Source organism: Cottoperca gobio, chromosome 1 (genome assembly GCF_900634415.1).
Source record: "Cottoperca gobio chromosome 1, fCotGob3.1, whole genome shotgun sequence".
Lineage (NCBI taxonomy): Eukaryota > Metazoa > Chordata > Actinopteri > Perciformes > Bovichtidae > Cottoperca > Cottoperca gobio.
Genome location: NC_041355.1, coordinates 2,860,658 through 2,886,823, shown reverse-complemented (window position 1 = coordinate 2,886,823; position 26,166 = coordinate 2,860,658). Strand labels below are relative to the sequence as shown.

The 26,166-nt window shown below is 38.2% G+C and overlaps 3 protein-coding genes across 3 annotated transcripts; 1 reads left to right on the top strand and 2 right to left on the bottom strand.

Annotated features, from left to right (window-relative positions):
* Positions 1-3,923: 3,923 nt before the first annotated feature.
* cdkn2a/b (cyclin-dependent kinase inhibitor 2A/B (p15, inhibits CDK4)) lies at positions 3,924-6,414 on the top strand. The gene is made up of 2 exons (XM_029434846.1): positions 3,924-4,337; positions 5,528-6,414. Exons 1-2 carry the CDS (start codon positions 4,215-4,217, stop codon positions 5,804-5,806), a joined length of 402 nt encoding a protein of 133 aa, XP_029290706.1. The 5' UTR covers positions 3,924-4,214; the 3' UTR covers positions 5,807-6,414.
* Positions 6,415-8,168: 1,754 nt separating this feature from the next.
* On the bottom strand, positions 8,169-20,179 carry mtap (methylthioadenosine phosphorylase). Its single transcript, XM_029433799.1, has 8 exons — positions 20,042-20,179; positions 18,260-18,346; positions 18,102-18,160; positions 17,711-17,878; positions 14,225-14,327; positions 13,462-13,701; positions 9,688-9,810; positions 8,169-8,851 (listed from the first exon to the last, which is right to left on the bottom strand). The coding sequence occupies exons 1-8, from the start codon at positions 20,063-20,065 to the stop codon at positions 8,813-8,815; spliced, it is 843 nt and encodes a 280-aa protein (XP_029289659.1). The 5' UTR covers positions 20,066-20,179; the 3' UTR covers positions 8,169-8,812.
* Positions 20,180-21,768: 1,589 nt separating this feature from the next.
* Positions 21,769-26,118, bottom strand: toporsa (topoisomerase I binding, arginine/serine-rich a). Its single transcript, XM_029433787.1, has 2 exons — positions 25,934-26,118; positions 21,769-24,686 (listed from the first exon to the last, which is right to left on the bottom strand). The coding sequence occupies exon 2, from the start codon at positions 24,681-24,683 to the stop codon at positions 22,056-22,058; it is 2,628 nt and encodes an 875-aa protein (XP_029289647.1). The 5' UTR covers positions 24,684-24,686; positions 25,934-26,118; the 3' UTR covers positions 21,769-22,055.
* Positions 26,119-26,166: the final 48 nt, after the last annotated feature.

Sequence of the window (26,166 nt, the reverse complement as noted above, 5' to 3'; positions counted from 1 at the left end):
AATTACTACATTTGTTCCTATATTTCTTAGACATTAACAAATAAAGCAACAGCTGTTTTACACACATTAGCTGCAGTCTTTGCCATTGGAGGCAGACAGGCATTCTCCAATCATTTTGTGAAATGCCTCTATTGAAATGATACATTTGGTCCACTACTCTGTTAACACAAATCAGTGGTCAGATACAGCACCTTGTTTACAATCTATTTCATGCACAGCAAAAAGTAGCACAATTTTTAGTTTCAGTTCGTCACAGATGACCTATTATTCTTATTTTTATCTGGTTTAGATATTAAGTATGTATGAGCAGACATAGTTTGGCCTACTAGCCAAGCAAGTATCAACTGGTTTTAATTAAATAAAAAATGTTTAAATAAAAAATGTGTTTGTGAATATGCACCACCAAAGCACAACTGACATGATCAGGGCATGGTCTATCACCTGAGGTACAATCAGCATCAGAAATTAAGGAGCGAAAAGGGCAAAAAGGCCTCAAGAAATCTCAGAATGCCCCCAAAATGTTGTAAATGCCACATTTTTTAAGACAGTGGTGACTAAAGTGTCATACACTGGTATAATTAATATAACATTTGGGCAGGCCTGTGATAAAATAGGCGGCCTATAGGTATTTTTGCTTTGTTTAAATGTGTAGATGTTCCATAGTCATCCTGGTATCCCAAATCTACAACGAAAGAAACGTGAATATTTATTTTATTTATCAGTATTACTACCATATCATGAGCGCAGGCTTAACAATAGCGCTTGGCAGGCGTCACTGTGACAAGCTCTCGGAGTATGAAATGACAGCTGACAGCTGATGTGCACAGATCTCAACAACAAAGCCAAAGGAAAAAAAAAACAACAAGACCTAAACAAACACCTCTTACAATCTCACATCTTCGTGCAGATTCATTGAACTGCTTTAAATGCAAAGCCAACACATAAGCGACAAATAATAAAAGTATAAAAGTAGCGTCTTATCTTACCGGAAGTGACGTTGACAGGCTTTGGAGTTGAATATGGAGATGATTTCAGTGTAATCCAACAAAATCAAGTGGCCGGTGACGCGTTTTAATCTGATTAGGAGTAAAATATCCTGGGGGCAAACGTCACGTACATCCATGATGGAAGAACAGGTGGAGTTCCCCGGTTGCTGGCGGTAAAGCAGTTTGTCTTGGCTGCTTTGGTGGCAGTTGGTTCCTTCCCCTACAGTGTTAGCTTCATTTAAGGTAGCAACTTGTTAGCTTACTTGTTTCGTGCACTTCGTCCTCCACCAATGTAGTTACTTGAAATATCTTCCGACGGATATTTGCTTCGTTAAGTATATAAATTAGTAGCTGCTCATTTTTTTATTTCACGGCAAAGTCTGAATATTTCCAAACCTTTTAATTGGCGAGGCACACCGCACTATGCACCGGACTCAGACTTTTCTCACGCAACGGTCAAAGGTCAACCCCGCCCACATTGATATTCCAGACTTTTGATTAGCCAGATTATTATGTGACGTCACCAGGAAACAAATCACATTCTTTCATCCCGTTTTTACAGCGAGGAGGTGAAACAATGGAGAAGCATGACTTTAAGGCGTGTCCACTGTTTCAATTATTAAAGCACACAATTACTCATTTTGTTCCTATATTTCTTAGACATACCTGTCAACCCTCCCGTTTTTCCCGGGATTATCCCGTATTTTCCCTTCTATCCCGTTTTTCTCCCGGTTTAAATATTTTCCCGTAATTATCCCGTATTTTTAACCTTTCAATTTGCCTAATTTAAAAAAGGGTACAGTGGCCTCCGGTAGAGCAGGTGGCAGTATTATGTTTAGTATGAGCTGAAAAACGTTATCCGCCAGTAAACACACAGAAGAAGAAAACAGGAACAATAACACAGAAGAAGACGAAAACATATGGATGAGTCACAGTGAACGGGAGATAGATGGAGACGCAGCTGTACCTGCCAAAAAAGTTAAAACTTTATGTAAGTAACTAGACAAATGGGAGGAGACCTTCCCTTATTTAATTAAAAGCAGAGTCGGGCAAACTCGTGCTTTTTGTAAAGTGTGCCATTCAGATGTTAGCATCGCACACTGCGATGTTCGCCAACATGAAAAAGCGTCCAAGCACAAGCACGCCAAGAGGCACAAACACACACACTGTCAATGACTTCATGTGTGACAAGAACTGTGTCGGAGGCAAACCAAGTGACCAAAGCTGAGGGAAAGATGTTGATGGCGCTAAAAATAATGTAGCCTTCAGCTTCTGCGATGATTTCAGTCGCAGTGTAGCGACATGTTTCCCGACTCTGACATCGCAAGGAAGTCCTCGTGGGGGAAAACAAAATGCACACAACTCATCAATCATCAAATAAATTGATGATAATAACTAATAAATAAAATACATACATCTTATAAACATGTCTGTACAAGTAATACATACTTTAAATAAACATGTATTTCCTGAATGTATATACCCGTCCCTTATGTGTTTACGTTTACATTATATGGGTGGGGGCTGAGAGCTGTTCAAATATGGGCGGAGTCCGCTAAAAGAATTTCCCTTATTTTGAAATTCCAATGTTGACAGGTATGAAATATAGCAACTGCTGTTTTACACACAGAGCTGCCGTCTCTTCCATCGTGGAGACAGACAGGCATGACATATTCATATTCAGGATAATATCTTGGGGGCAACTCTCAAGTAGGCCTACGTCCATGATCCAAAAACAGGTGCAATTTCAAGATTTTAAACAGACAATTCGGCATCTGACATGCTGGCGGTAAAGTTGAGTTTATTACACATATTCCAGACTTTTGATTTTCCAGAATAGAGGCTACTAGTGACGTTTCCAGAAAACAAATAATATTCACAATCATTAAAAAATACATGCTGAGGAAAAGAAAAAAAAAACTTATTTAATTGGGCATACCTGTGGTGAATCAGGCTAGGCCTGAGTCTATCTTTTGTATCACCCCTGGGCTCTATATGATACCATCAACTATGTTGTGCCTGATAAGCATTCAACCTCATTGAAGTATTTCAAAAACCTGCCAACCTGGTTCATATGTCATCCATATTTTAATGCTGTGCTGTTTAGGGTCTGAACTGCCAGTAATCTGGGCACCAGATCAATCGTGTCCCTGTGATCCCCAGAAAATTAATCCAGCCATGTCAGACACTTGAGAGGCACTCTGCTTGTTTGGGTTCTTCCCCCTTTTGCCCCTCACTATACAATTTATGTTGTCATATTATCTTTTCATTTAGCAATGAAAGTGATTAATTAATAAGCCTACTGATCCCTTAACAGTTGGCTAGCTGTCACACTTCATCAACTTAAAAAAATAATATATATATATATATATATATATATATATATATATATATATATATATATATATATATATATATATTGTCAGTTACAGTTGACAAAACAGTCTCATCCCAAAGTCCACTTAGTAGCTCTGATGGGGCATTTGATCAAATGACATGATCTTCATCAGCTGATGGGAGTTTGCAATATAGCTACTAAAAAAATTGTGTGCACTTTAAGGACTCCTTATTAATGTTGCATTCAAGTTTAGTGATAAAAAAAAAGTAACATCTACAGTTCCATGACAACTCATGAGATGGGCCTATGATTGAAAGCTCCAGAGCTGCAATCAAATGTACCTGATTGTTTATTCAACTTCTGCTTCCAGGGTCAAGATTGAACTTCAGACTCAAAATCAGATGCAGTTTATAGCCTACATGCTTAGCTGTGTTTTTAAACCACTAAACGTGTCACATTTCACATTTCAGGAGGGCGTGGTTTCCATCATCTCGCAGCCGGACTGAGGAGGAGCTGGACATGTGTCCAACACACATATTGAATGTTGTAAACAGCGCCTCTGCAGCAGACAGCCCACACTGCAGCAGACAATGACGTCACATATTCAAAACAGCAGCAGCAGCAGGCAAGCCCAGGCAAACACCGAGTGATCACTGGACAGGCGATGCACGGGCACTCATCCGACCCAGACAGAGACAACCTGTGGACTGGACACACTGACGAGCCAGGGACGGTTGAAGAGCAACCGCCCCACATCAACTGTATTTATTCGACACGCGCACTACTGGCGTGTTTTTGAGCCGTTCTTGTTCCTCCTTGTCCTTGTACCTGTCAAAACGACCAAGTGACAGATTCACGGACGTTATCGCTGCAGATTTCACGACACGACAATGAATCTGGAGGATGATCTGACAAAAGCCGCAGCGATGGGAAACACGGCGGCGGTGGAGGATCTCCTGCGGGCAGGAGCTGAAGTTAACGGGGTGAACAGTTTAGGACGAACCGCTCTGCAGGTCAGTGCACCAGATGGGCTTCATCCGATAAAAGCCAATTTCGCACTTATACGTGTTTCATAAACAGAGTTAAAATCAGTAACTTCTTAATAGGAGCAAAGTTTCCAACCAGGCTTTTTAGGATATATTTATTTATTTAGCCTATGGCTTCAGAAAAAAGCAACGCACCTCAAAGTGACGGCACAGTCGCGTGAGCCATCGTGGACTGTAATCAAACTTACTTTTATTTAGGAACAACACTATCCAGCATTCCTATCTTTGCCTAGTAGAACTTATCATCAAGATACATTAAATTAAACAAAGTTTGTATGGAGCCTTTTGAAGGCTGCACGAGACATATTGAATGTTGTTCGGAATATAAATTGTCGCACTGCATTGTTTTTAGTCATTTTATACATTTGACAAGTGTGTAGTTGAGGATAAGCTTAATATAGAGCATATTATTATCATTAAACGCTTCCAGTATCACTCCCATAATTCCCAGAAAATCTCATCTACATGGGATTAAGTGTTAGGACCATTTTCTTACAGTCTAAAGTAGGCCGCTCCATTGACACATCAGCACAATTAACATCATAACACCTTCCATAGTATTATTTTCTAGCCCTTTTCTTTTTGTTTTGTCTATGAAAAAATACGTTTGTATTATAACTTGAAGTCACTGAGCTGGTGTTTAGGAAAAACACAGCTCTCCTGTCATTGAATATAATTCCTCTTTAAGGTTACTGAAAACGAAACTACATTTGTAATGAGCGTCTTTGAGGCTCAAATCAGGACGGACGGGATTTCATTCTTGCATTGCATTGTTTTGGTGCGTTAAACGTGCTTCAAGTGGCTCATCAGTCTCCTATTTGTCTGAAAAATATGACTTCAGATAGATTAAATTGGGGTCTACGCGGGACATTACGTTACCCTGCTTCATAAAGTCTCTTTACGAGACTATTATCTCGAGCGTCAGTTCACAAAGCTCTCTATGGCGAGGTCAGATCTAATTTGTCACATATTTCCAAATCCGATCGGTAAAATATCTGGGTGAAAATGGAGTATTTTTAATCAGTGGTTTATTAAATTGCAGGTCAAACTCCACTCTGATCCTTAGTGAGTAATGATATAGAGAATAGATGTTATGTTTTTATGGGGGGGTAATCAAATGAAATTAGATTGTAACTCACGGTTATACTCTCATAAAGGTGATGATGATGGGCAGCACGTCGGTGGCTCAGGTGTTACTGAAGCACGGAGCGGATCCCAACGTAGCGGACAGAAGCACCGGGGGCACCCCGCTGCATGACGCGGCCAGGACGGGCTTTCTGGACACTGTGCAGCTGTTGGTGCAATTCCTTGCTGACCCGCACGCCAGGGACAATAAAAACAACAGACCTATCGACTTGGCCCGAGACAAAGGCAATACAGATGTAGTCGATTTTCTGGAGGCTATAAAACATGACGCTGTTATCTGTATGTGTTGAATGGGGACTCTGTGAAACTGGGCCTGCGCAGGCCTGCAGCCTAAATTATGCATAGAATGTTTCGCTGTAAAACATTATTTATTTATAGTTGTATTTTTTTTTTTTAACGAAATCGGAGTTATCGATAGCAGTAAGGGTCGCTGTTATGACAAATAATATAAGTACAATATTGTTATTGGCCTAAAGATCTAAAGCCATAAACACAATTTGGTGTAGAATATTCCAAATAGCCTGGATAATCCCACTTTATATAGGCCTAGTGTACAGTTTTACGATAATATTTGTTTGGTAAATTGTATTTTTAAAATAGGATTATTGTTGTTTTACGTCATTTGAATATCTTTCCATGTCAAATATTTAACCAAAGCTATTCAAAAATGTTTTGCACATTCAACATTAGTCCAACTGATGCACAAAGCATTATCTTTTAGTCCCACTTCATGGTGATATGCAGAACTCGCATTTTATGCATTTTAATAAAATGTAATATTCATTTGAATTGTTTTAGGATATAAAGCAGATTAGAAGCAGTGGTAATACGGTTATGCTTCACATATTGTCTGAAGGATGGATTAATGAAAAAGTACCAGAGAATAAAAAAAAACTAAAACACAACACGCGATGATTATTTGACTTTTTTGTTTTTTATTCCGTTTAAAATTGTTTGAATAACGAGATATATATATATATATATATATATATATATATATATATATATATATATATATATATATATATATAAATATAAATATAATATATATATATATATATATATATATATATATATATATATATATTACTCCAGGGCGACACTTCAAACGTTAGTATTTAGCAGACTTCTCCTTGGATTTGCTTTTGCAGAAATATTGACAGAGAGACCAGAGCGGATGTTTCTCCTGACACGTGCGTGATGGATATTAGGCGACAGGCTCGTGATTATGTGGCCTCGGGTGACGTCACAGTTACACGCGCGTATAACGTCATTCATTAATTTATTTTTAATGAAAAGTTTGAGGCGATTTTTACAATTCAGACGGGACTTACACATGCTTGTACACATTTGTAATATTATAGGATATATTTGACAGAAGTTAGTTGTCTTGAAGCACTAAATTAGATTAGATTAGATAATAATTATTCTACCTGTAGAATAACTTCCTATATAAAAGGAGGTTACGTTATTGTTGCACTATGAATGGGTCGCCTTTATGAGTCATTACGGTATAGTGCGTTGCTGCCTTGCGGTACAAGAAACGAGAAACATATTGCAAATACACAAACATAAAATGGGCTACGTTTTGGCGAGTAAAACATTAGCCTGGTTTAGTTCAAGTCTGGCAGTTTTTATGGCTTTACGCAACCAAGGGGGGGGGGGGAAATCCCCCAAACCACGACTGGTATAAATAACATTGTTGTTTTGTCTCTTTTGAGTTTAAGGCCCGTATACAACCTTATATAACCTTTAACATCTGAGTTATGATTCAGTTTGTATCTAAACAAAGAATTATGTTTCTCATATGTCAAACTGTTAAGATTTAAATTATTCAGTGAAATGCTCAATTCAGGAGGATATAAATGCACTATGACTTCATCCTTTACGTTTATTTTCTAATTCTTATTCTTTAGCCTTTTTAGCACAGACTAAATAGTGATCCATCCTGCATATTTTATGAGCATGTGATTATTAAAAAATAAAATACAAACTGTAAATGATAATCAGTTCAATTTGCTTTAAGGTTTTAATGTTATCCGTAAATAATGTGAAGCATGACTTCAGAACCCTGTAGTTTTTATTGAGAGAAGTGCTAATGTGTTCATTTTGTAAGAGAAAAGCCAACAAAGAGGGAATACAAGGTGACAACTAGGTTTTGATTCTGTGAGGTGTGATGACGTTCAGGTGCAGCAAATACAGACCAGAAAAAAGAAAAGACAAACCTGAGCGGTAACAGAAGGACCAGCACTTCAACAAAAACGGCCAATTTCATTAGATGTTCAATCTTAATGAAAGATTTCAAGTGTGCATCTGTCATCTCTGTCAGTTTTAATAAATACTGTCAGTTAGCTGATTTAATGGTAACTGGAAAACAGTTTGCATGTACAGTGCAGATCTTATCCTAATATATATATATATATATATATATATATATATATATATATTATAATTATATATAATATGTAATATATTATATATATATATAATATAATATAATATAATATAATATATAATATAATATATAATATATATATATATATAATATATTACATATAATATATTATATATAATTATAATTATAATATATATATATATATATATATATATATATTGTTTCGTGAATCAGTCATGAAGAGCAAACACAAAGGAAAGTGTTCCACAAAATATCTTTTTTAAATGTGCCCCGAAAAGCAAAGACACAAATATTCCCAGTATTAATAAAAAGACAAAACTTTGCTTAAGGCATTTAAAATATTTTACTTAACTGCATCTGTTACGTTCAAGACATCAGATTTTAAAAGTATTACATTAGCTGTAACTAAAGGCAGTAACAAAGTATTCATGTGCTAAACTTGCAAAGCATTATTATTGTATCCTGCATTAACAGCAATAAAGACACCAATGGTTTACAGGCAAATATATACACTTTAAATGTTAAGACCACAAAAATGTAAATCCACAAAAAAATGTATATCTAGTATAATCTTTAGAAGACTTAAAATCTTTGTTGATCTTTTGAGATGTTTTGTACCTTAACATGTGGTGACAGAAAAGTGACGAGACTGATGAGTGACCTGTGATTGTATGAAGAGGAGGTTTAATGAGGGAACTTTGAAACACGGAAACTCCAGCTGAGCACAGAGAACATGCATTACTTATGTGAGGCACTTTCTTGTGATTCACTGATGAAAAATCCACAGGCAGAGTTGAGTCTGTTGTCCGTGTCGGTGTCGGTGTCGGTGTGGGGGTGGGGGTGTCTCGGATCCTTTTCTACTTCATTGTTTTCTGCACGCTTAGTGTTTTGGTAACATTACTGAAGATTGAGCCATTGACTGTAACAGAAGGAGCAAAACAGCTTTTTTTAACAATAATTTCATTTCGATCGTGTGAAAGTAGCGTTAGTTTCAGGGTAGTGCGAGGCCAAAAGTTAACTTCCTCAGAAAGTTGCAGAGAGTCATGGGACAAAAACCTTGTTTTTATTTTTTAAATTAAAACGGATGTGCCTGTTATCGTAACCACAATTCAAATAAAATAGATGTATTATTAGGGAGCTTTTATTATTATTATTATTATTATTATTAGGAGTGTTTCCAACAAACAAAAGATACGTTTTGAATATAAATACTTCCTGCAACCTCAAAGTACTTCAAGCAAGTTAAAAAGTATTGTTGCAAAGGATGTAAAAACACTGCGAGTCATGTGGTTAAGATACGTGTATTAAACATGTGCACTGTTAATTACACATTTAATATCTAGATCACCACGTATATTGAGTTAACACTGTAATATGTAATGCAGTCGAGGTGCTCAAGGTTTTCAAAGTTAAAGCAGTTTAGTTTTTGTTTAACACTGTAAAAAGGTGCAACACAGCACAATGGCCGTGTCTGAGTCAGCCTCGCAGATGGAGGAATCATTGCTCACTTATGGCACCTGGACCTCATAATAATAATAATAATCACCTTCATGAGCGGGTCGGAGCGCTACTGCTCCAGGTGGTTTCATTATTCTTTTTGAAACACGGTTTAAGAAGTGGCTCAGTGAGCCGGGAGGCAGTATAACGTGAGATCTGTTTGAGATAGCCAGCTAAAAAGGTAAACAGACCCTTCTTTCACAAACTCTGCAGAGACGCAGTGAATGGAAATGAATCATCATAAAGTTGACAACTTACTTTCAAGGTCTTTATTGTCTGAGTCCAGTCCATCTGACTAATCTGAGGTATCGCAGTCAGCAGGATAGTGCTGGCTTTGTTGGCGTTCTCCTTCATCGTCTTCAGTACGTTGTCAACGCAGACCTACAGGGAAGAAAAACAGCCTGCGTGTGATAACAATCACTTAAAGTGCATTTCACTTCCTTTAAGTATCCCGGTCACTTTCCCTTAAAATGTGCTTTGACATGCATCCTTACTGTTGGTTAAGAGATTGTTTGCACTGTGGATGACTTTGTATGGAATAAAATAAAAGCTGCTGTGTAAAATACATTTTCTATAATATTAAAACATCAGATGTGTTAATACGTGGGATACGGGGATTGGCAGAAAAAGATGACATTTTGAGCTGTGAAACAGATTATAAAAGAACTTTATGTGAATATCTTATCGGCACTGCTGTAATACTTATCAAACAATACTTTAAGTTAGTGCAGAAATCAATATCATCAAGATATGGCAAGTTTAAATAAAATAAATACATGTTTAATGCAAAATGAGCTGTATTCCACCGTCTACTTAGACTCAGCTCTGTCCTGGACAGCAAGGTGAGCTGGTGAAAGTTAAGTTTAGTTTTATCTCAAGTTTATTCAAATCACAACACGACCGACGAGTCAGCCCCAGAAATAGCCGTCAATATAAGAAACAATTCACATCAGTACATTGTTTCTCTGGCAGCCAGCTGTGCCCTGTACTCCTACGACTCAGTACCTGGTTTTGAGTGATGAGCAATTTACCTGCCATGTCTATGCACATTATTCACCTGACTAACATCACAACAAGAAGGAGGATTCAAATCAAAACAGTGCAATAAGCATGCTAATGTAGTGCGTCTGCCACACGTACAGTGTATAGTACAGTAAGTTACAACATTACTTGTGTTCTGTGCGTGTGTTTTCTCCCGTAACCTTAATTAACCCTTCCCACGAGTGCTTTGTTTTCATGTCACATTCAATGACTTAGTTCATGTTTTTGTGGTATTTGCCAGGATGAAAACAGTGAAGCTGATGACTCAGAGTGACTCAACCTCCTCTGGCTGGGCTTCCGCCGGAGGCTGGCAGGCAGACTGTGGGGGGGGGCAGGAGGTAGTATGAGGCGAGGGAACGGAGTGGGAGGGGGGGGGGGCGGCGGAAGGATGTGTGGTGAGGGCTCGGCAACAGGAGGGGGAAGAGGTCAGCTGCAGGAACTCGGAAGAGCAGTTGTGAATTTGTGACAAATAAGCCAAAATTCGCCCACACGCAGTATATCAGCCGCTGTATCCAGAGTGTTTGACAGAGAGAAGGTCACTCGGAAGCCAAACCAAACCACAAATAATCTAGTCTGCTTACGGAGCACAGATGGTGAAAACCTTTGTTGAGATCCCATCATACTGATAAAATGAACCACAATCTTGTCTAGAGAAAAGAAAAGTGATGTGCCAACTTTAGACACTGCAGAAAACGTCAAAATAGGATTTGAAGAAATAGAAATACTTCAAATTCTTTATAAAAGCAAATACTAATAACTTTAGATTACACTCACAATCAAACACTCCTCTGCAAATCTGCTACAAGAGGAAGTGACAGAGCTACTACCAAAAAAGTTCATGTGTGCCATCCCAATGTGACCTATTTAGTTTCTTTGTTAAAAGCAATGTGTCTATTTATATACATTGCTTAATGTAAAGTGATGGATGTCGTGCTCTGTGCAAAAAACTGAGGAACATTACACAAGTACAGTAAACAAGGACAACTCAGCGATTACTGTACTGCATCAAAGCACCAATGTCCCTCTATGTAAGTTAAATAAATGTAAAAAGTATTTATATTCAATGATAAATCACCAGGTGCATTAATGAGTCCTGCTACGGCAACCAAAAGATGTCCAACCTTTGTTTTGCTCATAGACTCTCAGGCCGTCCGGCTGCTGTCATCACCATTGTTCTGAGATAAACGACTGTTACCTTGATGATGTGTCGCAATCACACTTATAGCACAGAGCGTGGGAGGATTGGATATATGCTATTGGAACACTTTGACACAAGTGGTCCACACCTGCGCGTTTTAATGGGACAACACCATTTTAAATCTGAAGAAATGATTTTGCAGAGCCGATGGTTTTACGTGTCTGACCCTCAGGGCTTTCTGGACAATACTTTGGAAATCACAGGTCTAAAGAGTAAAGATGTAGTGGAGGGATGTCCATCTGAGCAGAGCATGAAGTCACTCTCCCTCCGTGTGTTGTAATCCCAGTTTCTCTGTGCTTTGTTTACATTGTCAGTGCGGCCGCGTGTGCCTTTTAGTGCATGTGAGTCTTGTTTGTTTGTCCCACTGGTTAGCTAATGGCCGCCACTTTGCACTGCACTCATAAAAAAAGGTGGCTGGTAGCGCAGCCCACCCTCGGGTTACCCCCAAGGTTTAACACGGTTAGCTCTGTCAGCACTGTTACCATTGTATGCATTGTTAGCACCATTAGCTGCTAGCCCCCGGCTTAGCCTTCTCAATGTGGAGGCAATCCTCCTGCTCTGAGCACCGGGAGGACTAGAATAAACCTAGATATGAAAAGGTGAAGAGAATATACCGTTGAGTTTGTTCATGTATTAGTGTCATGAACCATGAAGGTGAAGTAGGTAGTGAGTAGAGTAAAAAGAGTAAGGCACCACTGTAGCTCCAGTAGACCAAGACCAAGCTGTGATCGTGAGCAGGAGAAGACAGTAGAGAGGGGAAGGACTTCTCTTTGTTCCGTATGCAACATAAGGCTGCGACTATCTGCTACTATCTATCCTGTGCAGCATGTTGTGCCTCACCCCAAGTTACATTAGCCATCTTTCAGGTCGGAGAACTTTTCCAGGTTGTTTTTGGCCTCCCTTCTTTCCTCTTTCCAGGTGGAGTCCATCTCAAAGCTACTACGATAAGCTTTCCCTTTCCATGGTAGCATGCTGTGCAATGATCTAGTTTAGCAAAATTAGCTAGTAAGCTAACAATAAGAGAAGATAGATCCGGGTGAAGTGTCAAAAACTAGTTTAGAAAAAGTAGATATTATAAAAGCATAAAAATAGATGTTTGCTGCATACACAGTAGATACATAATAAAATGCTATATTTAGCGAATGCTTTTATATATATATATATATATATATATATATATATATATATATATATATATATATATATATATATATATATTTTATATTTATATTTATATTATATAAATATAAATATATATATATATATATATATATATATATATATATTTATATTTATATTATATATATTTATATTATATATATATATATATATATATATATATATATAATAGCTTTTATCCAAAAGTTCTCCAGTGATGGTAACTGAAAGCTAAAAAATACCAACTTAGAAAAGTTAGCAACTAAAGAAATAAAACCTAAAAGGCGAACAACATATGATAAATGTGTCACTGCTGGCCGGATAGACGGAGAAACAGGAAGGAAGTGCCATCACTCAAAGTGCACAATATCTAGGGACAATAATTGATGAAAAACTGGGTCACATGGGAGGATTACAACTATTATCATTCACGCGGATGCTTCAACAGAGTGGACGGACATTATTATTTTATTGTTTATATGTAGAGAGTATTCTAACTAATTCTAATTTGTCTGACTGTTGCCACAAAGAGTTTCCAAAAGAATAAACCAACTAACCTGCATCACACTTTCAAACCAGGACAGAACACACAAAGTAATAAAAACGTCTGTTATGACCTCCGGCCTGCCACTCACCGCCTCCTCGTGCTCCTTCCAACAGTCGTAGTCTGTTGCCATGGCGATGCTGGCATAGCACAATCCCGCCTCCTTGGCGAGGACCACCTCTGGCACCGTGGTCATATTGATGACGTCAGCACCCCACTGGCGGAACATCAGGCTCTCGGCCCGCGAGGAAAAGCGCGGCCCCTCGATACTCAGCATGGTCCCTCGCACGTGGCATTTGACCCCCAGGCTCCTCGCCACCTCCACCAGAACCTGCAGCAGGACAGACAGTTAGTGACCGTCTGAATAAAGCCAGAGGAAGAAGAGGCGGGAACTGTTGAGGTGGTTTTAACATAAGAACATAGTCAGAAAGAAAACAAGCCAGTAAAAGTAGAATAAAGGCGACAGTATCGATGAGTTTGTGCCTTTAAGAGTTCCAAGTTTAAAAAAAGATTAAATGCTATTACATTTTTCTTGCTCAAAAGACAGAATGAACTAAATATTAAACTCTAATCAAAGTTCAAAAAGTGTAAGTGTACACATACGTTTGCCTCAAAATGTTTCATGTATGTAAACATTGTTAATTTAACGTCCTTCATTAAGCAAATCAAATTTATTATCGTTAAATGCACCCATTTAATGTCCTTTATTTTGACATGACGCTATATAAATGTAATATTTAATATTTATTTAGACAGTTAAATGAAAGTTACATGTTACAATGATAATGGAGTACAAAAGTTCAGGAAGTGACACGTATGAAACGGGATACATGTGCAGGTATTTGAGGACTCACCTCTCTGGTTCTGTTGCAGAAGGGCTCAGCCATCGGGATGTGACTCACTCCTGGAGGACTGGAGGGCTGCCCATCGTACAACGTCTGAGCTCTCTTGGTAGTCCTGGCAAAGAGAACAGGAAGTACTGAAGGTTTGTATCCAGGCAAATTACAGATGCCATGGTTAGGTTGAACTTGTAAATGTACCAAATATAATAATGACTTAGTTTGATTGGTTTTGAAAATGTGAAAATGTATGCTAATGTAGTAATAAACAATAGACTATTAAAAAACTTTCATGTCAGACTGGGGAATATATATATATATATTTTTAAATGAAAGTAGAAAAAGTAACTGTGTTTATCAATAACAGAGTGCACAAAACAATTATAAGAAACATTGTCAACATGAACACTATGAACCAAGCAGCAAAGTAAAAGTTATTTATGCTACGATCATAATCCGAATAATAGCATATATATATACATACATATATAAATATATATATATATATATATATATATATATATATATATATATATATATATATATATATATATATATATATATATATATATATATATATATATATATATATATATATATATATATATATATATTTATTTTGTATTGCTTCTTCTGTTTAGTTATATATTTTTTAGTTATATTTTATATTTACTGATTGTCTGTAATGGAGCCTCCCAGCGAAAGCATGTCACACGTTTGTACTTGAATAACCGGAGTGACAATAAACATCTTGAATCTTGAATGTGCTGTTTGAAATCCTGTAAAGCAGCCACGGCTTTGATGGTAAACTACAAGTTTGGTTGAATTATTTCCGGCATTAAACTATTCGACATGTTATGAAAAGTCTTTTCACAGCTATTAACAGACAACAGCAGCAGCCTGGTCTCTTACACCATGCCAACAACGGTCGTCCAATCTCCAGCACTGCCGAGTCAGTGGGGTTCCTCCAGGCACAGTGCCACCCTGCAGCCTGCAGCTCTTTATGGAGACTGACTCACTCAGCCCTGACAACATCAGGGTTTTTGTGACTCCCTGAATCCTCTCAGCTTGTATGATAGGGTGCATCATATATAGATCATTATGTAAAGGGGGAATTTTAAAAAGATTTCTCAGTGGTTCTTCTATTTTCCCAGGGATTGCTTAGTCATACCACAGTTATCTCAGACATCCAAAATATGAACGTCTCCGTCAAAGGTAATCTTTTAAGTTGATGCCCAACCCGATCTCTTACTCATAACTCTGGCATTGGAAGTCATTACTTAGATTGAGCCAGCTGCAGCTCCACCCTTCTGAGAATCAATAACAGTAGTGTTTGGGACAAACTTTGAACGGAGTACAATGCCTGTTTATGCTAAAGAAATCGAGTTATCTTGAGCTGGCATGTCAGGATCATTGTTGCAAAGAATGGCTCCCTCAGCCTATAATTATGAAATATTTGAATCATTCCTAAAATGCAAAAAGCACTACTAAGCATTATATAATGTACACTGCAACACAGTCACATCGTATCAGGTTGTAAAAAGAAACATCATCGGATATTATCATATCATATCAAGCACCCATGTTAGGTCTGTTTTGTAATATACGTTATATTATTTCTATTTTTAATCACTGAAACATTTTCAAACATTGATAGTGACGTAAAGAGCAGACCAGCTTGAAAATCAAATCAAGAGTTAAACTTGGAGGTTTTGCCGCCTCAGTGCAAAAAGCATTTAAGGTCCATGTGACACAGTAATGCTTGAAACTCAACAAAGCCAGCGGCACTGACCAAGTGTTGTGGTTTGTAGTAGCCATAGAAAACACACAAACAGAAGTTACATGAATAACATTGTGTAATCAATGAAGCGAGGCCTTCACAAACGGGCGGTCACAAGCTGCAGGACAAGTCTCGACAAGTCCCAACAAGACACTTCCTCATTTCTGATAAATAGATATGTTCTGTGCTTGACGCTGGCTGTGGAGCTGTTCACCAACGTACGGCGAGCAAAACCACAAGCAACGTGATGCAGTCGTAAGCAAGCATGCAGAGGAACACACTGACACGACTGTGGGAACGCAGCTCACTACTAATCTAAATTCCGCCAGCTGTATAGCAACTCATTGGTAACATGAGCCGTCCTTCTGACACAGCACCTCTCACTGCACGTATTGAGTTATTAGATGGAATTTGTGCAATCAGCTAAACTGAGAGACTCTCACACTTCCCACAGAGTAATGCTACACATTAAGTGTGTATATATATATATATATATATATATGCTTCGAGGTCAGATACTGCGGACAGAGTTTGCTTTCTCATGTCAGTGAATTGAATGAATTGAGAACTGAAATTCTCACAACACAGAGAAAGAGACACAATGAAATGAAACATGAGACAGACAGGAAGGAGCCCTGACGGTTTACAAAAATAACTCTAGCAACATAAATTGGTCGCGCTTCAAGTCGCATCACAGTGACAGCATTTGTCATTCTCACTGAAGCTCTGAGCAAATGATGACACTTAGGAGTCCAACAAAACATCAGGCCAAGGTTAACAATTCTGCCCATTGAATAGGATCGTAAATAAATATTGGCTTCGACAAATGTGTCAAACACGGTGAGTCACGTCCTTCATCCCTCTCTTACTCCGCTATCTGGAGAATCCGGTCAGTGAGATGTGTTGGGGAAATGTTGTGCAATACAGAATTACATTACAAAATGAGAACCACCTAATTTAAATAAGCAGTACCACTCTGAACTCATGAATGTTGGATTTTATTAGCTGCGTTAATAATAATAATAATTAGGCTGTTGTATTAGTGATGTGATTTAGTTTAGTGTATTACTACATTTGACAGGGACAGTGCATATTAATACAATTTCTTAAGACATGCCCGAGTTAGTCAGAAATGCAAATGTTTCCTCTGTAGTCCCCCGGCAGACAAAGCTACACACGAACACCGAGCAACCAGGAGGAGTCGGACAGAAATTGGGAAATTAGGTTTTTAAAAATTGCCGGGAAAGGCCGACTGTCTCCACTAATGTTTGTGCCTTAAGACACACAGCTGCTGTATGTTCCGTTACCCATACTACCACACTCTTTAGCATGCCAGGAAAAGATTTAGTACGTGCCAATACATAGTGGCTCAAACGCAGTGTGCCAAAAAAAATACCAGGATGTCCTACAGCATCCCGTTGCATTTTGCAGTATGCAAGCCAGCATGCTTTTCTGGCTATTCTGACCCACAATCCTTTGCACCGAGGATATATGTGCAAGAGGGTCAAAGTTCATGGTGCAATATGTCCCAATTACAAAAGTACATACTTTGTAAGGGAAGATGCAGTATATACTCAAAGTGAAAAGAGGTGATTTGGAACGTATCCCTGTTATTCTGTGTATTTTGTGCAGCCTTTATATTCAGGTCTTCATGTTATCACGTGGAAAGAAGAATGAAATATCTGAACCATAACCTGCAGTTGTGTTCGCATCCCGCTCACCTGTCAATGAACTGATCGATGATGACAATGTCTCCTGGCTGAATCTCGTCCCGGAGTGAACCACAGGCTGTGGTAACCAACAGATGTGTGCAGCCCTCTTCTTTTAGTGCCCAGATGTTGGCCTGGTAGTTCACATTGGACGGCATTATAGTGTGTTGTCTCCCGTGCCTAAAGGATGGGAAAAAAAGCAGCATTCAAGATATACATTGTTTATAACATTTTCATTTTAGATCAACATCCGAGACATAAAGAATATCGATAGGCATCTCATTGTTAGATGGAGTGAAATATTAAAAAGATGCAGTATACATTATGTCCACTAGATGGTGCTAATAGAGAACACATTTTTCCTAATTCCCATTTTAGAGTAAAGTTCAACGCTCTTTCTTACCTTGCAAGGAGCACACATTCCACGTTTTTTATCTTCCCCAGTATCAAAGCATCGGATGGCTGTTCAGGAAAAGCAGAATAATCAAATTATACATAAAAACACTACTGTAGGAAAACAGCAAAACAATGCAAGTACAGATTATTGTTGGCAAAACGAACCTTTCCAAACGGCGTGTCAACATAGCGCTCAGTCCTTCCCTCCAAGATGTCTGGATCATTAAGGCCTGAACCACCAATTATTCCAATCTACACAAAGATGAGAAAGTCATCAACACACAACTACATCAGAATTAATAACCAACACTTCCATTTGTATACTAACGTATAAGACGCACAAATAAAACTTTTCAGAATGTGTTTTCCATACAGGATAGAGAATAACAGTATAGGCAAAACACTAAATATTCAAATCACTCACTACTTCATTAGCATCTGATAAACTGGAAGACAAGATGTGGTTATTTCCCCCCTAAAGGAGAGAGCTCTGTTTGTACATGTACAGTTAATAGTGAGTTAACAGCATTGCTCCAGGGTAAGTGTATTTACTCAAGTACTGGACGTTTACTGAAGCTTTACTCACTACACATTTACTTTATAGTTCATAGTCAGTCAACATTATTGCTATTTACCAAAGAACTAGCAAATATTGTGCTTTTCCCCCCCCACTCCACTACATGTATTTGCAGATTGAAATATTACATAACTACATATGGTCAGAAAATATAATACGTAGTCATAGATTAAACTATTTACAGTATGTTAAATTGGTTCCACCTTGAATCAGCTACAACATTGAAATTCTGTGTACACATTAATCAATGCATTAATAATAATAATAATAAGACATAATTATTACAACATAGAGTTGTTGTTGTGTTGTATATTTTGTTGATAATACTTGTAGTTATTTAAATCTTTCAGCGTGGTATTGCTACTTTTAGTTAAGGTAAAGACAGTGGTGGAGATTCAGATCATTTACTTAAAAGTACTAATACCACACAGTAAAAATACTCTGTTACAAGTAGCCTAAAAGTCCTGAATTGAAAATGTCAAATTCACACATTCAATACAGAAACATGGCCCATGTGACTGTACTACTATTATATATCATATCATTACAGGAGTATTATGTTGCATGCATGAATAATGTAAAAGCAGCATTTTTTGTTGTAGTTTTGTAGAGGGCTGCAACTATTTATAATCCATCCATCCATCCATATTTATAAGGAATGTCTTTATTATTACAGCTATACTTGTATATCCTGTTGTGCAGTTTAACAAGACATCATTATTTAGAAGCTATGGGGTGTAAAGAAGGGGCCAATTCTCAGTTTCAGGTAATTATACACTTGTGAAAACCTAGTTATGACTATTATATTCACAATAATTCCCCTAAATCCTACACCCTGTCCTTTAATATAATATAGTGCAAGACTATAAGTATCATAATATAGAACAATATGGTGCATTAGGATGTAACATGGGCGATGAGACATAGTAATAACAGTGTAATGGTGTAGTATTAGTATACCACATTATATTACAGCAAATAGTACAACATAATGTAAACATACAGCTGTCAGCTGTCAGGGTGCACTCTGCTGGCCACGTGCAAGATCAACGACACTTGAGATCACCTTTGACGTTAGCTTTTTTAACAGTTAGCTTACAAATGTTAGCTGGTGTTATTTAGCCACAGCCGTTAAGTTTAAAGACTGCCGACTACACGTAACTACAATTAGCTTTGCTAATACAGTAGGATGCTAACAGCTAGTTAACGTATTTCTTTCCGCACTTCCATGTTTGTCACAACAACACATCTGTCCTGAAACCACGTTACCCTAACATTAGCTCATTCATTGATTTCCCTGTCAGTGTGCTCAAACACACAATGTTTAGTTAGCAGCACGTTCAACGGGACATTAAATATTAGGTTATTACCTTAATGGACACCGCAGAAGCCATTACGACAATGTTGTTGCCTGTAAAAGTGAAGATACGTGAAGAAGTTGTGAGGATGAAGACCCTTTATAGCAACAACCGTTACATCCGTCTGCACAGCTGACAACTCTCTTCCGGTTTGATGTTTGCCTTCAAAATAAAGGTGTGGCGATAAACCAACATTTTAGATCAATAGTCTATTTTTTTATTTATTTACCCTTCAGCAAGTCGTTGGTTTCCATTCATTTAACTACAAAACTAAAGTTTACTCGTCACAAGCTTGAAACGTCCCTGTCATCCATCATTGAACACTTGTCACTTTACCTTTTATTATATTTATTTATATTTATATATATAATATATATATATATATATATATATATATATATATATATATAATATATATATATATATATATATAATATATATATATATACATATATTTATACATATATATATTATACATATATAAAGTGTATATATACATATACTGTATATATACATATATATATATAAAGTATATAAATTATATTATATATTTATGTATATATATATATATATATACTTTATATATATAATTTATATATATATATATATATATATATATATATATATTGATATACATATATATATAATTGATATACCTATATATATATTTATACAATATATAAAGTGTATATATATATATATATATATATATATATATATATATCTATTATATATTTTATGTATGTATATATATACACTTTATATATGTATAAAAATATATAATTATTATTATACATATAAAAACTTTAATATATATGTATTTATATAAAGATTTGACTGTAAGAATAATTATTTTCCTGATTTTTCCTGAATGAAAGATAAATTAAATATCAGTGTTTATTTAATTAACCAATTTTTAGAATTGAACAAAAACCAAGAAATTAAAGGTTTTGCATCCAACCCTTCTACACTGAAGACCAGCCCAACCCTTTGCATATTTATATCGTGGGAGGGATATGAAAAACAGAGACAAAGGTCTGTCTCATGAATTAGAAAGTGAACTCTAGCGCTACCGCTGTAGGCTTATTTGAGGAGGAACCGGATAGGTTTGATTTAGCTACATTTGCATGTAAATTATGACTACTCATCTGATTTGTGATGCTACAAATCTATTTTTATTGTAAAATGTTCTGTCATTGCACCTTTTTCAACTCAATCTCGTTTTCTTCGAAAACCATCTTTCTACGTAGGGGTTTAAAAATAAATCTGTTTATCCGTGTTGAAACACCAACACCCAAATATAATGATTCTATAAATATGTTTACACTGCCTTTTATGTAACAACTAAGTTTAACTAAATATATATATTTTTTAAAATCTTAAACACACATTGAGTTAGTAAAATAACAAAGCCTCAGTTTAGCTTAAGTCACATTAAGACAGTTAGCAAATGTATGTCCCAGCTATTATTACCGTAATATCACCTCAACCATACTTAACCTGCTCCGACATGAAATAAAAACAGAAAACCAACAGCAAACAGTTGCTCTTTACAATTTATTTTAAATAAAATGAATTGCCAAAGAGCCCATTCTGAAATCCAAACACCACCTGCAGATAATAAGTACTACTCCATGTGCAGCAGGTAGAAATGATTTTGCCTCAAGAATAAAACTGACTGATGACAAAAGATCACTGTAATCAATATTATCCCTGAGCACCATAGAAATTAAAATACATCTAATAAAGAAAATTTATTTCCTGAATAAGAATTGACACTTAAAGGATGTGCGACTCCCAATAAAATTCCATTCTGCATTGTTCATAGTGGCACTTTGCATGTTAAATAGTATTGTTTTAGGCATCAAAACACAGTCATGTAAGTCAGCGTCCAATGAACTGTCAATGCAGAAAACACTTGTCGTGGCGTTTAAAGGGATACGTGTTCTGATGTAAAATACTGCTGGCAGGCGTTAGCTGCTGAGAGTGAACCCATCAGTTCCCACCACACGCAACTTCCATACAACTACTCCTGAGAGTCCGGGGGGGTGGAGTCGACTGGGCCGACTGGGCCGACTGGGTCGACTGGGTCGACTGGGTCGACTGGGTCGACTGAGTCAACTGAGTCAACTGGGCAGACTGGGCAGACTGGGTCAACTGAGTCAACTGGGCAGACTGGGCAGACTGAGTCAACTGAGTCAACTGGGCAGACTGGGCAGACTGAGTCAACTGAGTCAACTGGGCCGACTGGGTCATCTGCGGTATCGTCGATGGGGTTGTCCTTGTTAGTGCTGCTGGCCTGGGTGACACTGTCATTGGCAAAAGTGTCGCTGTCACTATCGATGGTAATGACAGTGGGGGAGTGCTTTCCTGTGCGTTCATTGCTCCTGTGCCTTCTACTTTTCTTCTTGTGTTTCTTCTTTTTCTTATGGTGACGTTTGCTTCGCTCATTAGAGTTTTCCTCGTTGACGAGCTCCACACTGACGCTCCTGCTCGTCTTTCTTGACCGGTCTTTGGATTTTTTACTACGTTTCTCTTTGCTCTTTTTCTTTTCTTTCGTTGACACTATGGGAGAGTCACCTTCAGCATTTGAGTTGGAAGGTGCGTTTTTGGATGCTTCCTCCAAATGTCTTGTTTTGTATTTCCTCTTCCCACCAGGCTTGTTGTTGTGAGGTCTCCTTTTCGTTGAAGGGGAGCAACTGCTGGAATAAGTCCTTGAACGAGAATGCCTCCTGTCACATCTCCGCGAGTCCCTGCTCGGGCTCCTGGAGCAAGAGTGCCGATCGGAGTACTTGCGGCTACTGTAGTGGTAGGACCTCTTCTCTGTGTGATGCGTCCCACTATCATTTTTCTCTTGGCTGTAATGCCTATATGATTGATAGGTGTGATCAATGTCCCTCCTTTTATAATTTCTGTCAGATTTTGAGTAGTCTCTGCCACTGGAGTGAGAATAACCTCTTTCTCTGGACGGAGTGCCGACACTGCTGTGGGAGATCACCGGGCTCCTGCTGGAGTGTCTGCGCTCTGCACTTCTTGACCTCCTCTTTCTCCTATGCTCTCTGTCTTTTGACAAGCGCCTCTCCCTCGTTCTATCATTACTGTCAAATTGTCTATCTGTGTCTTTTCTGTCTGACTTACTGGATGTCTTGTATCTGCTGGATGTTGAAGAGCTACATCTTTCTTTTAAATCCAACTGATGATAGTGGACCGTTTCTACATTTTCTGACTGCCCAGCTCCACTTGGATCACTGCTCTGTGAAGCTATAGGACTGAGGCTGGAGAAGCGAATGTGTTGAGGTAGAAGAGGCACTGCTTTAACATCTTCACTGTCAGACTCATCAGAGTTAGAGGAGAGCTGGACCAGCTCAGGAGTCCTATCTACTGTTGGCTTAACAAAATTCACAATGACACAGTCATCGCTGTCATCAGACAGACACTCTGCATTGTTGACTTCACCTTCAATGACGTCTGTTTGGTTATGAGCACTCATTTGCTGTGGAGACGCTGCAAACTCTCGCGTCTCCTCCTGTAAACTGCAGTCTGAGTCTGAGTCGAGGACCGACAGACACTCTGCCCTGCTCTGCTCTGCGGTGGTAGAATACGATGGCCCCGGCGTCTCATCATCCCACATAGAGTGGCTTAGAGTAGATGTGGATTCTCCTGGTGGGTCCAAATCCACTGAGTGTTCCTCATCCTCTGAGATAGCTATTACAGACGAATTGGAGCTGCTGTCTTCATTTGAGGAAGGGTCTGGGCAGTCGTATGCAGCATGCTGGTCGTAGGCCTCCATATTGAAGGGAGACTTTGCAAAGCTGATGAACTCATGGATAAAGTGCTCTGTGCGCCCCTGAAGGAACGGCCTGAGCTCTTCCAGAATAGCTCCATCCTCCATATCATAACGTGTAATGCGCGACATGATGATGTGTTGAACTATGTTAACCAAAGAGCCGTGGGCCCCATATAGCACAATTAGTTCTCTTTTTAGCCAGGGGATCAGTCGATGTAGGCAGGCAGGATTTCTTCGGAAGAACTCAGCGGAGGTTTCTCTGGAGCGGCCACCGTCCCGGATGTTACGAATCCTCACCCCCTGTCTGTACAATTCCCTCCTAAAGTTTACCATTTCCTGCTCTCTGACATTGTTCACTGCCCTCCCTTCACTCGCAGCTTTCCTCTTGGCTGCCAACCTCATAATCATGCGCCGGATGTAACGGTCCTGGGGCTGTTGTGGAGGGTTTGCTGAAGCTTCAAACATTACTCCGTTATCTGGAGGTGGAGAGGTTCTTCCTCGCATCTGTCGATGGACTCCCGTAAGAGTTGTGCGGTATCTAAACCGCACTCCCCCAAAAGTCCCAAAAGAGGAATTCTCCACCGGCTGCAGGTCATACTTCTTAAAGTCTTGCTCCGATTTTATACTGTGATAGATAGAATTGAATGACTGTTTGCATAAAGGGCACTCAGCTTTGTTCTTGGACCACTCGTGAATACAGCGGAAACAGAACTTGTGTAGGCAGAGGTCCAGGTAAGAAATGTTGTTAAATATGTCCAAACAGATGGGACACTTGGAGTCCGGAGACACCTCGGCAGACATTGCTTCAGAGATTTTCCTTCTGCCCTTCTTCTGGCTCTGCTGCAGGGCAATCTTGATTGCTGACATGATCTGACATGATAAGAAAAATAAGGTTAAAACTTTGATTTGGAATTCTCACACCAAACAAGAATGGTAATGCAGCCATAGAGTTCTAATGAGGTGGTGCAGTAAGTCTAAAATTAGATATATAAACTTAAGTATCTTCATTTTACAATAAACCTGACAACTGCACAAAACACTTTACTGTTCATTGGAAACAATATGCAATTCAAGTCAATTTGATGCATCAGATTCATAAGGCAACTGACAGGTTTGCTAACTGAGACCTGCACAGAAAATCATATTTGATGTGCCAATTCAAGTTGCACATGCTGTACCATGACAAGAAAACAAGAGTTAAGCTCGTCTTTTCACAAATACAGTATAAACCAGATTCAACAACACATCATTGCGGAGGATTATGACCTACTGCTGTTAACATGCCTGTCCACATACAGGTAATCTTCATTATTCTAGTTATAATGAACAAAAAATATTTCAACAGATACTATTTTATATTACATAATAAGATTCTCAATGTTTAGTTTCATTATTCTGACATATCAGCTTAGTTAGTTATAACAAGAACATAACTGTCTCTCCACAATGTGTACATAAATAACCTTACATACATCCAAGAACCCTACACGTGCCTACTCATCTACTAACCTATAAACAAACTATTTGAATTTTCCATAATAGAACACGCTTTCATAATAACAAACATGTCTTGTGATGAGAAACAGAACAGAATAAATAACATAAATCGGTGTTTAACTCGAGGGATAGTGTTATAACTGTTGACAATCCGTGACATATTACTACTATCACTATCTATTCGAGCCGTACACATAAGATGCATACTCATCTAGGGCTAATCTTGATAGACGTGTCACCAATAATAAGACCACGTCGGAATAAACCCAAAATTAAAACGACACTCATGTTTTCGGTGAGCGTTAACATTAGTTAGCCTAGCCGGTTAGGCTCGTGCCGTGGCCGCGCACAGAAGTGGGTCTCGTTCGTGTTACAACAGTTGGAAATACGTCGGATTTAAGTGCTGATATCATCTCAACAATCCGGACATTTCCACAAACTTTCCTGACGGGGGAATTGGCAATTCCACTGATCGAAACTGCTGACTTAGCCTGCGAACAGGTGAACTTGGTTAGCAAGCTAGCTAAGAAGGCTAGGGCGGTATAGCTAAGTAGCGTTAGCTAGGTAGGCTAGGACCTCAAAGGCTAGTTAGGACGTTAGAAAAGTTGTACAATATTTACTTTCGCCTTCCTCGGGCACGTATGCTGTTGACAATCGATTATCCTTCTCAGTCTTGTAGAAATCCATTCATTTCTACATAACTGTCATCCAGGAGCAACTCTTTACGAAACCGGCCGCCTGGCTTCATAACAGCCCCATAGCTTAGCGTATTCTTTTAAAAATGTCAAGGTACAAGCCACTTCCGGCCTTCAGAATAAAAGCGCCGGAAATCAGAAATGATATTACATTGAAA